The sequence below is a fragment of the Phragmites australis genome, chromosome 24, assembly GCF_958298935.1.
Source record: "Phragmites australis chromosome 24, lpPhrAust1.1, whole genome shotgun sequence".
NCBI classification, from domain to species: Eukaryota; Viridiplantae; Streptophyta; class Magnoliopsida; order Poales; family Poaceae; genus Phragmites; species Phragmites australis.
In genome coordinates this window covers 8756963-8772819 of record NC_084944.1, presented here as the reverse complement: position 1 = coordinate 8772819, position 15857 = coordinate 8756963, and the positions used below count along the sequence as shown (strand labels likewise).

The 15857-nt window shown below is 42.7% G+C and overlaps 1 protein-coding gene across 1 annotated transcript; it reads left to right on the top strand.

Moving 5' to 3' along the window:
- The first annotated feature begins 12553 nt into the window (after window positions 1–12553).
- LOC133907771 (myosin-binding protein 1-like) lies at window positions 12554–15793 on the top strand. Its single transcript, XM_062349853.1, has 3 exons — window positions 12554–13382; window positions 13476–14867; window positions 15464–15793. Exons 1-2 carry the CDS (start codon window positions 12779–12781, stop codon window positions 14822–14824), a joined length of 1953 nt encoding a protein of 650 aa, XP_062205837.1. The 5' UTR covers window positions 12554–12778; the 3' UTR covers window positions 14825–14867; window positions 15464–15793.
- Window positions 15794–15857: the final 64 nt, after the last annotated feature.

The following is a 15857-nucleotide window of genomic DNA, read 5'->3' as shown; positions in this document are numbered from 1 at the left end:
AGATTAAGTCATAGTAAAATTGTTCAGTAGTTTTGTATTAGTAGTGTTAGTAGTTATCAGTAGTTGCCAATAGTATCAATAGTTTGTTCAGTAGTGTCAGTACTATGGACTTGGAACTACTGAACACTAAAGTATTAGGTCATACTGCAACAACTAATCTACACCCTGGGCTGTAGAATAGATTTGTAGTGCTTAGTAGTGTTCAATAGTTCAATAGTTCAGTAGTCCAGTAGTGCTGAGTAGTGTTCAACAGTTTGTTCAGTAGTGTTAGTAGTATTGAAAACTACTGACACCTACTGGGCGGGCACGTGGTGCGACTAGCGCGCCATGTGGCACATGCTAGCATGAACACGTGGGCATGGTTGCGGGTGCACGAGCACGACTGCATGGACACGTGGTGCGCTCTGGTGCGTGTAGGCAAGCTAGGCCGGGTGGGGTATAGAATAATTATTATATATATATAGGAAAAATAGTCTGTACTCCCGGCTTGATCCATAGTTGATCTCATTATAACTGAAGTATATATTACTTTTTGAGATGTATATATTATTTTTTAAGATGTATATATTATTTTTTAAGATATACATATTCCTTTCTGAACATCTATTAGAGGGGGAGTATGTATACCTATGAGTACAGTATATATATATTAAAACTAGTCTATACTCCCATGAGTACATACTCCCGGCTTGATCCATGGTTGATCCCTTTACAAGTGAATTATATACTACTTTCTTATATGTATATAGTACTATTTTCTTAAATGTATATATTTCTTTATAAGTATTTTTTCTAATATGTATATACTACTTTTTAAGATATACATACTCCTTTCTAAACATCAATTAGAGAGGGAGTATGTATACCCGGAAGTACAGAAAATGCTTCCTCTCTCTCTCTCTCTATATATATATATATATAATATATATGAAGCATTTATATATATATATATATATATGGAATAACTGCAACTCTTGTGTTTGCCTAATTTCTACCCCTAATTCCAAAATTATCTAATTTCTACGTATCAAAACTGGCTCAATTTACACCTTGAGACTGTTTTTCCCTCTTTCCTTGTTCTTTCTCCTCCCCTTCTTTCTTCTCTGATAGCCATTTCTAGCCACAAGAAGCGATAGCGCTAGTGTCGGCAAGAGCTCCCGCACCATCCCTCACACGGACCCCCCCCCCCCCCCCCCCGCGCCCCGCGCCCCATGGTTTTCATGGGCATGCTCCCCTTGAAGGATCAAGGTGGCCAAGAGGGGGATGAATTGGGTTCTCAAACTTTTCTAAAACTACAAACTAAGAGTATTCAAGTAAAACAATCTTAACTTAGATGAGCCCTAGTTTGCTAGTGTGTCTATCTAACGCACGAAGTTTTGTAACCTAGTTCCAATCCTAATCTAGCATGAGAATTTTAGTGAGATAAATTGCAAAATGTAAAAGACATGAATTGAAATGCTAGAATGAAAATGCTCAAATGTAAAAAGAGGGACTAGGAAAGCTCATTTTTCCCAAGGTATCGGAGAGTTGGCACTCTCCACTAGTCTTCGTTGGAGCACTAGCGCAACGGTGTAGCTCCCTCTTGATCAAGTGCTCTTTAGTGGTAGTCCTTCTTCACTCCGGATCGGTGGACTCTAAACAAATACTCATCATCTTGGGGCTTCAAAAATCACTCCACCATGAAGCTCACCTAGATTAAATGTCACCAAACTGTCTAGGTGATGTCAATCACCAAGAGTAAGAAGCCAAATAACTCCCTTAAACTAATCTAAGCCAAACAAATGGATGGATGCACAATAGTTACTCTTCTAGCACTAATGATTGCTTTAATCTTGCAATTAAGGAGCTTGGAAATTACCCAAGTGCTTCCTCTTCCTCTTGACTCTCCAATGATGTAACATGTGAAGATTTATTTATGACCCCAAAGAAAACTAGCCGTTACAGCTCACATGCTCTAGAAATCTAGCCCACCGCATCATACGGTGACTTTAATCCTCAATGGTAAAAATTGTACCTGTTACTATTATGTATTGTTGATCACATCATGCGGTGAGACCACTACATCATGTTGTGACTGCATACTCTTCAATTTTAAGATTTCCCCATAACCTCATGGAAACAAGGCGCGATGCACCATCCTATGAGCATCGCATCGTACGGTGACTTCAATCCTTGAGCCTCCTCAAACTTGGGACCTCCTGGAAATGAGGTGTGGTGCATCGTCCCTTGACGTCACCGTATCATACGGTGACTTATAATACTTGAAGTCCAGCTCTCAAACCTTTCCTATAGGGCACTCATTGGATGTGCGGTGGCCCCACCGCATCGTGCTATGGCCCCACCACATCATGTGGTGACTTAAGTTTCCGAGTCTACAAGAATTTACCCATCTACCGAGAGACACCGCATCACATGCGATGACCTAAGAAAAAAACATTGACATCCAATTCAATCTCATCCTTGTCTTAACTTTGATTCCTCACCTTCTTAGACTTCTTCTCAGCTACCTAGTGCTAGACTCAACTATTGAGCATCACAAGTATCTCTTCTAGTCCAAACTAGGTTAAGCTATTATCCTCAACTCCCTTTGTAGTATGGATAAAGGAAAAACAAATAATCCTATCTACTCCAAGTGTCAGCTTCAACTCCTTGTGACACTTAAAGCTAAATAGTCCTTGATCTTTGCACATATCCTTTGATAATCCCCTTGAGAACAATATCAGGACGAGAATATTCAAGAACCATCACTATGACCTAACTTTCAATGATCCTTTATAAAACAAGTTAGTCATGATGAGTCTGTTATCATTAATCACCAAAAGTAAAATTAGTGGGCTAAATGCTTTCACCCCTCTGCTGTCGTGCTGATCCTGACGTCCGAGGAGCTCGCGACCGACCTCCTCGTACGCTTCTCATGCAACCTGGTGTTCCTTGCCGCCTGCCTCCACGAGGACTTCTATGAGAGGTTCTGCAAGCACTACATGTGACCAATGCTCCACTACCTCCTTCCGCTCACACCCATCTCTAGTGGCGTTGACTTATACTTCAATGACTACCATCTCTGGGCACTCCCCACCATCCTCCACCACAAGTCACCGCACGCTTGCATAGGCTTCTTTCTCCAATCACCCTATTCCACCTCGGAGCTGTTCTGTGTCATCCCTGTCTATGAGGACCTCTTCACGCCCTCCTCAACACTGACCTTGTGGGGTTCCAAACCTATGTATGACTTTTTCCATGGAAGGCTTCCTCCACTCCTATGCTCGCTCCCCCTATCTCGCCATCATCACCGTCTCCCGTAGCTAGAAAGGGCAATCGAAGAAGGAAGAAGGGGGGATAGAAGAAATTGAACGAGGGAGATTAGGGATGATAGGTGGGACCGGTGGTGAGAGAGAGAAAGGAGAGGGTAACAAGGGTAAAAAACCATTGCCATATCACCCGAATACCACTTATAATGGGCTTAGGGTGTAAATTGAACCAGTTTTGATTGTTGGGGTTAGAATTTATACGGTTTTGAAGTTGTGAGTAGAAATTAGATGAACACAAGAGTTGAGATGTAAAAAATGGACTTCCAATCTCTCTCTATAAATATACAACAAAAAGTTGGTGCATGACATCAATATATGTCCATTTTTCACATTGGAAAGGGCATGTAAGGTCGGTAGAGAATTAGCGCGAGATTAGAGGAAGCAGGCGCATTGGCGCAAGTTCAAATCAAACAGCAACACTGACGAGTGGCAAGTGGGTGAGCTGGTGTGAGTGGGACCATGAGGGCAGTGTGTGTGGCTATGGGGGGTTTATAACCCAGCCGTGTAATCTGAGAAAACTAAGGAAGAAAAATAGAAACAAAATTGCCCAAAGTTCTTCTCCCTCAAGTTTACTCGATGATTGTGATACTTATCTAGCTCACATCATGGTGATCATCGCTAGTGGCCACGAGTGTTACAAGTGGTATCAGATTCATCGATCCTTGGTGAGCGCTTTGTCTGATTATCATGGTAGTCCTTCAGCTCGTGTGGTAATTCTAGAGTGGTGGTTGAGATTGAGTTCGGCCGACACTAGTCATGACGAATTCGACATCCCATAAACCTTATCTAGTTCATTGAGTTTGAGGCGTGACCATCACAGTGCCACCGAAGCCATCTCCGCAGACGTCATTTGTGTTGGAGGCAGCAGAGAAGAAATCTGACAGATGGTGGGATCGCATCATGGAGTGCTTGGAGTTGTTGTTCACGAAGATGGGCATGATCAATGATGCGCAACAATAGCTCAATTGGATATTACCATAAAGGCAGTTGAGCAATCCAACCATGATCATCAAGCTCTAACGCATTAGGTGGAAGCAGCAAGTCATGTTGTGGCCAAATTGATGATGTCCCAGTTGGCAGATCTAATGGATCATCTAGGAGGCAATCCTCCATGCCTCAAAAACACATGGGGGGATCCACTACTTCCACGCCCATGCCTTCTCTATTCTCGGGTAGCATTTTCATCATACACTGGTGAGCCACACATTACATGTTTGACGTTGGTCCTTTGGGTGGTGGAGATAGTCAGCATGTGCCTCGTAATACATTACCTAAATTGTCTTTCCCTAAGTTTGATGGTGATAATCCTTGTATCTGGAAGGATAAGTGCTTGGACTATTTTCATCTATACAATATCAGTGAAGCTGTGTCCGATAGCAGCTTCTTTACACAAGGAGGGCAATGCAGCCATATGACTTCAAGTGTATAAGCTGTAGTAGGGCTTAGGCAATTGGGAACAATTCATTGAGGCTGTAGAAGAGAAATTTGGGGCACATGATCACAGGCAAGCAGTTGGGGATCTATTGGAGTTGAAACAAACAGATTCTATGGAGGAATATACCAAAGCCTTTGAGGATATTAGATATCAGATATCAATGCACGATATTGGATATGATGAGCTCTTCTTTATGTCTCAATTTGTGAAAGGATTAAAGTATGATCTGAGAGGTGCTGTGCAGTCTCAGGTCCCTGAAACTGTAGACAAAGTTTCTTTGTTGGCTAGAGTCCACAAACAGGTTTTGGCAAGGGGTAATTCAAATATCAAACTTAGGGCTCTATCAACAAAGGATTAGGAATTTAGCGGAAAGAGGAACCCAAAGGGACACAAGCAATTAGTGGGTTATGGAAGGAAAGACAATTAAGAAACTATAGAAGAGCCAATGGCCCTTGCTATTATTATGGAGACAAATTTGATTCAACTCATGCTAAATAGTACACAAAAAAGCCATAGGCCCAGATCAACGCTCTAGCTCTTGAGGATATGACAATGACATTATCTGATACAATATTGCATTAGTTAGAGCTGGAGGATAATCTAAACCCTAACACATATCACCTATCTATCAACGCCATATTAGGCACAAGGTAAAAGGACCAAATGAGGATAAGGACAATGGTTAAAAATCAAGTCATGCTCACCTAGGTGGATAGTGGCAGCTCTCACAGCTTTGTTAATGCTGCTCTAGTGAACAAACTAGGAGTTCAGACCATATTTGCCCATCAAGTACAAGTAAATGTGGCTAATGGAGAGGCTTTGATCTGTGATAGAGTAGTGCCTTAGTTAGAGTGGTGGGCTCAAGGCCATACTTTCCAGCATGAGATGAGAGTGTTGGACTTGGGGGGCTTATGATGCTATATTGGGATATGACTGGCTCAAGAAACACAACCCAATGTTATGTCATTGGGATGAACAGATCATACAGTTTAGTCATCAAGCGAAAATAATTACACTAAAAGGAGTAGGAGTTCCTTTAGATAATGTTACTGAGATGCCAGAATAACAAGTAATCAAGTGGTGTCAAGGTAATGAAGTGTGGGCTTTGACAGTTTTACAATACTCAACTTTACCTGCTGACACAAGTGTCCCTAAGGAAGTAAAAATCTTGTTGTTTGAATTTCAAGATGTGTTTGGGGAGCCTACAACTTTGCCTCCTGCTAGAAGTTATGATCATTCTATTCCTCTGATTCCTGGTGCAGTACCAGTGAATTCAAGGTCCTATAGGTACTCTCCATTCCACAAAGATGAAATGGAGAGATAAGTGAGAGAACTACTAGATGCAAGCCTAATCATACCAAGCACAAGCCCTTTTGTTACTAGTGCAAAAAAAATAATGGCTCTTGGTGATTTTGTGTGGACTATAGAAAATTAAACTCTCTCACTATCAAAAACAGATTTCCTATGCCCATAATTGATGAAATTTTAGATGAATTAGCTGGAGCCAAGTGGTTTACAAGTCTAGATATGAAAGCAGGCTATCACAAAGTTAGGATGCAACTTGCAGTTGAGTATACAAACTACATTTAAGACTCATCGTGGGCACTATCAGTTTAGGGTGATGCCATTTGGTCTCACAAATACCCCAGCTATATTTCAGTGTGTGATGAATGAAGTGCTTGCTCCTTTTTTGAGAAAATTTTCTCTAGTCTTCATAGATGACATTTTGATATACAACCCTACACTAGAATCTCATGTGGATCATATCATGCTAATGTTGGAAAAGTTAAGGGAGCATAAATTCTATATGAAGCCATCCAAGTGCTCTTTTGCACAGAACCAATTGGTGTATCTAGGACATATCATTCCAGCTGAGGGTATTTCTATTGATCCAAGTAAAATTGAAGCCATGCTCAAGTGGCCTCCACCTACCAATGTTACTGAGTTGAGGGGTTTTTTAGGCCTCACTGGCTACTATAGGTAATTTGTGAAGAATTATGTGATAATTGCCAAGCCCTTAACCAATTTACTGAAGAAGAAGTCATTTCAATGGGATGAAGAAGATCAAGTAGCATTTTCTCAACTGAAATAGGCTATGATCAGTGCACCTATGCTCTCACTGCCTGAATTTAATGACCAGTTTGAGGTGGGAACTGATGCCTGTGATACTAGGATTGGAGTTGTGCTCATGCAGCATGGGAAACCAATAGAATTTTTTAGCAAAGCTTTGGGACCGGTGCATCAGCATATGTCTATCTATGAAAAGGATTTCTTAGCACTGATTATGGCAATAGAACGTTGGAGATCCTATTTGCAAAGGAAAGAATTTATTATTAAGATTGATCATCGCAGCCTATGTTATTTGGCAGAACAACATCTTTAGTCTAATATGCAAAAGAAGGCAATGACTAGACTAATGGGGCAACAATTCAAAATTGTGTACAAAAAAGGCTCAGAGAATACTGATGCTGATGTTTTATCTAGAGTGGGATAACTCCTAACTTTACAAGCAATATTTCAAATGATTCTTGTTTGGCTTCAGGAGGTTGTCAATTCTTATGTCACAGACCCAAAAGCTCAAGAATTCGTGACACAATTAGCCATAGCTAGTCCGATCATGATGTAAATGGTTATTCTCTGCATCAAGGAATCATTAGGCATAACAATCAGATTTGGAATGGAGACAATTATGCTCTTAAGACCAAGTTGCTTGATGTTATGGACTCTAGTGCTATTGAAGGACATTCAAGGACTAAGGCCACTTATAACAGAATGAAGAAGATATTCTGGTGGAGGAGGCTTAAGCAAGATGCGGAAAGCTTCATCAAACAATGCAAGGTATGTCAACAAGCTAAACATGAACATACTCATCATGTTGGGTTGTTATAGCCACTACCCTTTCCTACTGGAACATGGCAAGATATTGCCATGGATTTTTGGAAGGCTTACCAAAATTAGAAGGTTATGAGGTCATTTTGGTGGTGGTGGATTGTTTCTCCAAATATGCACATTTCATTCTTGTAAGTCACCCTTCCACAACCCCTCAAATAGCTAAACTCTTTCTAGACAATGTGGTCAAGTTACATGGTGTGCCTAAATCGATATTGTCTGACGGAGATAAGGTTTTTATAAGTGTATTTTGGTGTGAGCTATTTAGACTTATGGACACTAAACTACTAACAAGTACTGCTTATCACTCACAAACCGACGGTCAAATGGAGAGGATAAACCAATGTTTGGAAATGTATCTTTGTTGTGTTGTGAATGATTCCCCAAAATAGTGAAAATCTTGGCTTCCTCTAGCTGAATTTTGGTACAACTCCTCTTTCCATTCATCATTGGGTTTTTCTCCATTCAGAGCTTTATATGGGTATGATCCAAGCATTCGCACAATACCTAATCTTTCTTCTATAGATTAGCTGTCAGTAGCAGATTTTTTACAGGAAAGAGCAGCACATGAACACGCTTTGAAGGAACATCTGGCTGCTGCTCAAAACCGTATGAAGATACAAGCTGACTGTAAGTGGACATATCATGCTTTTCAGGTGGGAGAACAAGTTTTGCTCAAACTTTAGCCGTATGCTCAATTTTTTTGTCATGCATTTTTGGTCCACACAAGATACTACAGAAGATTGGTGTGGTAGCATATCATCTTGAATTACCAGAAGGGGCAGCTATGCATCCGGTATTCCATGTTTCCCAACTTAAGCCATTCACTCCTGATTTCTCCCCAGTATACTTTGCATTACCCCAGGTGGTCGAGTTGGATGCAAAGGAAGTTGAGCCCGAGGCAATTGTTGAATGTAGGTTGGTGAAGAAGGGAAATACAGCAATTCCGTAGGTATTGATCAAATGGGCCTCGTTACCAACTGATGTCGCTACATGGGAGGATTTCTATGTTGTCCGACAATGCTTTCCTCGTGCCCTTTCTTGGGGACAAGCAACGCCTGAAGAGGGGGGAGGTGTTAGGTCAGCGGAGAATTAGCATGAGATTAGAGAAAGAAGGTGCGCTGGTGCAAGTTCAAATCAAACGATAATGCTGGCAAGTGGTGAGTGGGTGAACTGGCGTGAGTGGGGCCCTAAGGTCAGTGCGTGTGGCTATGGGGGTTTATAACCCAGCCGTGTAATATGAGAAAACTAAGAAAGAAAAATAGAAATAAAATTTCCCAAAGTTCTTCTTCTCCCTCAAGTTGTCTCCATGTCTACGATAGTTATCTAGCCCATGTCACGGTGATCATCGCCGGTGGCCATGGGTGTTACAAGACCTTCTTTTTCTTTTTCTTTTTAGGTGTTCCATGCACCATCCTGACATGTGTTACACCCGAGTTTAAGACCAAACTGAAAGTAAGTTATATGTATACCAGGATCAAGTTACATACATATAGTGACATCATGAGTGAGTAACAAAAACAATATCCTTAAATTAAACATACCTTCGTTCTAACAAAAAGGGACCATCAGTGCAGCTAAACTAAGCGTAGTCTTCAATCTTCCGGACAACTCCACAGGCAATCGACGGAGAACACACCCTAGAACATAGCATCATCCTCAGGTACTCCACAAAATCTTTGCCTTCTGAGCAGCACATTATGAGGGGAGATAGCAAGCATGAGTCAATATCAAGAATTGCTTAATTCCATGGTTTATTTGCATAAATGCCATTTTAGTAGTACAACAATTAAAAAAGCAATATATTTTATATGTGAAAGATTCTCTAAAACTTAAGCCAAGGTTCCAACCACCTTGCTCCTCATCTGAGGAGCCATCCACCTCTTAACCAAAACCAAACTCGAATCACATCTCCCATCGCTATGATCCATTAGAACCAACCAAACCCTCCGAAACCACCTAACTAATCATGTGATGAGTTTATGCCACTCAAGACCATGAGCACAACTGATATATTAGTTTTCACTGTACAGAGGTCATACACTTTACCCACAAGTCATGATTTCCATTATGCCCATGTTAATCAAACGCTTACACACTTCCGAGGTGTGCGGCTAGAAAATCACTACAAAGCCTTTTTGTCACCTCTCTCAGCATGTGTCGACCTGCTAAGGTTTCACCGCTGTGTGAGTACACCCTCCACTCTAGAAGCCCCCTCTTTCCCCTTGCGGATCTAGGAAGTACACCATTCCATCCCCGTACCACCAAATGATCTTCACCATACTGAGAGGATAACGAATTACTCGGCTATGCCCGTCTCATACCAAGCTTGGCTGTACTATTTTCATGGATGATCGCTCCATGAACTGATCCTTAACATGGTTTGGGAAAGACCGTCATCATCCAACATAAGGTAATAATTGAATATCTAGCAAAGCCAGCAATTTTTCCTAGAATACACCCACAGGTCAACCATCATGCCACACTTGCCTAGACCCTACTCTCCATGTCTAAACACTTTACCAGAAACTTAACCTTATGTTTCATATATCACTATTCAGATTCATCAATCCTATACTATCCATGAGTAAGCAATGCTAAGCATAATCTATCCAAAAACATGATAACCATACTACGGCTATAAGGAATGTTAGGCAAAATACTAGTAAACCCTGCCATAGGATATCATATTTGACTAGCATGCAATTTGTAAAACAAAACTTTATAAAACTAGGCACAAGATGTTTAAGGACACTTGCCTTCCCTAAAGTTTTGCTCAAAATCACCGAGTCTTGGTCTTGAATGTTCTCGAACACTTTCGAGATGAACTCCTCTACACGTAGACAAAACAAATAATACTAAGGACAAGCACTAGACAAAGCCAACACAACAAACAAATGCTAAGGCTGGCTAGGGCATGATTTTTTATGGGAGGAGGTAGGGGATGGTTCTGATGGGTGGGCCCGGCTTAGAAGCTAGAGAGGGGAGAGATCAGAGGGAGGAAATGAGAAAACGGGTGTGATAATAGGGTTGGCCAACGAGCCAGCTTGGCTCGGCTCGGCTCATTAGCGAAACAAGCAAAAAGGCCAACTCGGCTCGACTCGCTAAAAGCTCGAGCCAGTTCATTTGGCTCACGAGCAACAACTTCAGTGACATGTGGGACCTGTTGCCCTCATTTGGCAACTTGCTGCCCTCCACGAGCTTGACCTTAGCAACAACCAGATCCGCAAGCTGCCGGACTGCTTCGACCGATTTGACAAGTTGGAGCGGCTCTGCCTGGACCAGAACCTGCTCGCCATGCCACCCACTGAGGTGATCTCCAAGGGAGTCAATAGGGTGAAGGAGTTCATGGCGAGGCAGTGGACTGAGGCAGTTGCCGAGGAGGAGCGGTGTGTGAGCGTGGCCACCACAGCAGGGAGCCCAAAGGCCTCGACGCCCAGCGTCGGGCCAAAGAGGATCCGACGCACATGAAAGCTCTAGAGGGGCACTATGAAGCTTACTGTGCACGTGGATTGGAGGGAGGAGTTACAGAGAGGCGAAGCGACGGTGAGGGGCGGAGAAAGTTTGCCACCGCCGAAGAAGAAGGTGGTGCGCAGCTTGATTCAGCGAGGACTCGACGGGATCTGACCATAGACACGTCGCATGACCTCCCACCCTACTTCTTGTAGCTCAGGCTGGGTGGAGATGGCTCGGAGAAGTGGATTCGTTGGTGGCATCAGAGGAGCTTAGCGCTGGCGTTGAAGAAGATGAGCACGGCTTGACGTCTTCCGACGAGGAGGAGAGGAGCATGTGGTGGAGGAAGCTACAAAAGCTCTTGGCGATAACCCTCATGGCGGATCTACAGTGGAGGAGGCCGGACACCGATCGGTGGTGTTGTTTCCCTCCAGCGACAGTGCTATGCTCAGTCGCGAGTGGAGGGGAACAAGTGAGGGAGAGGAGAGAGCTGAGAAGATGGGGAACAATACAACTAGTAGTAGTGGCACTTTACATTTAGGACCTCTCGCTTATGCTCAGCGGCGGTGGCGTGTAGCTTGGACTAGCTCGTTTGACCTGTGAACAGCTTGTAGGCTCGCTCGAGCTAGCTGTTAAACTAAACAAGCTAAAAAATTGGCTTAGCTCGCTAGAATTTACATCAAGCTAAGCCAAGCCAGACACTACGAGCTTTTTGTTTAACCCTATGTAACAACGTGAGCTTTTTGTTTAACCCTATGTAACAACGTGAGGTTACCCTGAAACCTCTCGCCTACTACTATTACACATGTAGGCATTAGAGAGGGAAAATGCCGTGTTTAGAGGACTGCAAGGCAAGCATTCTGTTCCTCCTTTCTCTCTCCTCTCTTCGTTCCCGCGTGGAGAGGGAGAGAGGGGAGCCCCGTCGCCTCCTCTTTCCTGCCAAGAAACCACATTTGCGGATTTCCCCCCAATCTGCTTGCAGATTTTCCCCCACACATTTCTTCGCCTTTTCGGTCGATTCTGCTGCAAGGTTGCTCTTTCTCATCCAGCAGGCTCCCAGGTCGCTGATCGCAGGTTGCAGCATCGGCGCTCGATAGGGTACGTCTCATAATCTAGTCCCTTTTCTTTGTTATTAATAATATGAATTATCTTCTGCGGACAAGGATGCGTTTGAGTACAATTTGATTTTATGAAACTAATTTTGAATACACAAAGGAAGATTTTTTTTTTTTTTTTGGCTGCAAAAAGAAATCTTGGATTGAGTTTATCGATGCCGCTAAGAGAAATCTTAGGGAGGGAGTGTGGTTGTGAATGCTAGAATGTGGAATACAACAATATCACACATTGCTGCAGATTTCTTGCAGGGATTTTTTTATTATTCTGCTACAACAGGTGGAAAATTTAGATTTTCCCATCAGAATTCCATTTTTCTCTGTGCAATCAGCCATTGGTATTTTGGTTCTGCAAGAGAGGTTTGCATCGGTGTGGTTGCTGCACTGGCAGTACGAATTTTGCATCCGTTTTACCTTCTGAACAAACGGATATTGATATCTGGCACTGCATTGGGCATTGGCGTGACAAAGATCCAGTATTTGCTTCCTCATTAACGGTGATTCGGGTGCCTTGCTGGCTTGCTGCTACATTGAGGAAGCACTGTAACCTACGTGTGAACTTTGATGTACATTGATCACCCATGGCTGCGCAAACCCGTTCGACATCGCAGCGATTCTGGTACATGCTGTCCTACGCTTGCAGTGAGCTCTGCTTGATCATACTGCTCTATGTTGCTGCTGTGGCATCATACGCAGCGACAAGGTGGGCGCGCATCTGCAGGCTGAAGGCGCCTTGCCTCGTTTGCTCAAGGCTGGACCATGCCCTCCATGGCAAGCCATGGTTCTCTGTGGATTTGGTTTGCGCCGCACATCGGTCAGAGATCTCATCTTTGTCTTACTGCAAGAGCCATAACCAGCTTGCACGCTCTGATGATCTCTGCAAAAGATGCCTCCTTGCATGCACCGGGCTGGTCGCTTGCCCAGCGTTAGGTGTCAGCGAGGAGGTTAACTCTCGGTCCAGATCGAGGTCCAAACGGTTATGTTCTTGTTGTTCAGAGTCATTCAAGAATGCTCGCAATGCACTAAAGCTTTCTCAATCTGTGAATGATGCGGAGTCTTCAGATACCGTGAATGTTGTGGAGGAGACTAACGAAAGGAGCCAATTTGCTGCAAGTGACAGCAATGTTGCCATGCCATCAAAGGTTATACCTGAAGAAGTCCCTGCAGATCATCCAAAAGAAAAGAGTAAGTGTAGCTGTCTGAACTGATGTGTTTCAATTATATTCTAACTGAATTATTTCGTGACGTCCACTAATTGTATGCATATTCCCTGTGTAGCTTTTGTGGTGGGAATTGAAGAAGTCAACGAATCAGATGGTTCACCTGGCTCAGATGGACAATCTACAAAGGACAATGGTCCTTCTACAAATGCTGTGACAGCAAAGCCAGTGACCTATAGATCAGCCGCACCGACACGCATTGCTGTTGACCGGAACAGCAGTGTAAAAAATGCATTCATTGTTAGTGTGAATTTGCCATCTCCTCGTCCATCAGAAATAATCTCTGCCAGGGACAACAATTCAACAACTCAGCAAGAAGTGAAAGCACTTCTTTCTCAGATGTCTTCTGCAAGGGCCATTGACAGTTCTTCGAGGGAAGGGGCACCTAGCCCTGGTATCAATATTCAGACTGATGAAAGCAGAAGACCATCGCTTGAGAGGAATTATTCTGTGCTGGAACCTACAGATGGGAACCTCGCCGAGGATATTGAAGGGGAGAGTTCTGTTGAGAATCTAAAGAAACACCTTGAGCTCAATAAGAAATCAATGGCAGCTCTTTACAAAGAGCTTGATGAAGAAAGGAGTGCTTCAGCGGTTGCAGCTAGCCAGACGATGGCCATGATCAATAGATTGCAGGAGGAAAAGGCAGCAATGCAGATGGAAGCACTGCAATATCTGAGGATGATGGAAGAGCAGGCTGACCACGACCATGAAGCAATACAGAATCTACATGATTTACTTACAGAGAGGGAGAAAGAATTACTAGACATGGATGCTGAACTTGCGAGCTGCCGGAGGCTCCTTCAGAATGAGCCATTCAATGTTGGGAGATTTGATGGCAGTGATACAAGAGATGACATAAATGTGGCATTTGAATTATTGGATGGTAAAGGTTTCGTGAAGAGCACCATGGCGTATTTCGAAGACGAAAAGGCATATATTTTGGAATCCTTGAGCAGATTGGAGGAAAATCTCTGCATTTCCACAAACAGACTTGCTTCTGATGTCGCCAAAAATCGTCAAGAGAACATATTGTTAGAAGATCACACAAGGGATGATGGCCAGTACTTGGAGAATTCTCAATTGGATGGCCGGAGCCCACCAATGAGTCGGAGACACTTAAGTAGTGAATCGACTTCTATTCAACAGCATGATGAAAATGAATCCATTAAGGAGAACCACAAGGATAAATGTTCATGTTCTCCTTTAGACAATGACAAGATGAGTGATGTGAAAAGTATTAAGAATGAAATTTCACTACTGAATACAAGACTGGAGGCACTTGAAGCTGATCAGAAGTTTCTCAAGCAGGTCCTGGGTTCCCTCAAATGTGGTAGTGATGGACTGCAGTGCGTACAGGAGATAACCAGCCATTTAGTAGAGTTGCGAAGAGTTGTGACTCGATGAAGATAAATGGTTCTGCCTTGAGTTCACACTGTTTGGTCATGAGGTAAGAAAATTCTAGCCATCATTTAATAGTAGTGAGTTATTACTGTGGAAACTCTTGAACATATTCTGAAAAATGAAAAGATTTTACAGCATTGCCTAAGCAAACAGCGCACCAAATGATAACCTGAAACCTTCATTAGCCTCTGTGCTCAAAATTTCTAAAATTGTTTTCATGATGGAAACAGCAGGGGAATGCATACCTGTAACAAATCTTATGCTTTGCAATACACATACAAAGGTATTACGAGTATGCAGTCGAGCTGTTTCCTTGTGCCGCAATTTCAGCTCATCGAGGTTTCGGAAGATGGCTGGATTAGCAACTGCCTACTCTATTGCCTAATACTTCCAAATTGTATCTTTTTTCTTCATATTTTCCTAATACACTAGAAACCAATTGACTTGTTGTCTCAATTTTCTCTGAATTGAAATTCTAGCAGTGGATACTAGTGTAATAGCGTTTATAGTTCTTAAGTATCCAAATAGTTTGTAGGCAGTTTTACTGTAACATGACATATGCTAGGACCACAGATCGTATCCATGAATCGTCCAGTCAACTCAGAAAGAAATTGACACAGTTTGATCCAATATTTTTTGCAGTTCTTCTCATGTAGTGATCTAGATGGTGCTTCCAGTGAGTGCCCATTGTGCCATCCGTCTTACATCATAGAGACCTGAAGACTGATGCCATTGCGGGATCACCAATGTTCTTCACTTCTGATCTGGCTAAATGTGGGAGAGAGCGCATACCGAACCAAACTTTTTTCCATCTGTTGCACTGACCTTCAGTTTTCATCGACCAGGCTGGTCCATTGTTGCTGTTCTTCTGACATTACTTCAGCAGATAACTGAAACAGACAAAACATCTCTTGTATATGATATGGTGGTTGTTGAATTAGGAGCAAGTTTGTACTGTAGATGTAACCAATCTTTATGGTTCTTGCCAAGAGGAGTTTAATTGTACATGGTATACAAAGTTCATGTAAAATCAATG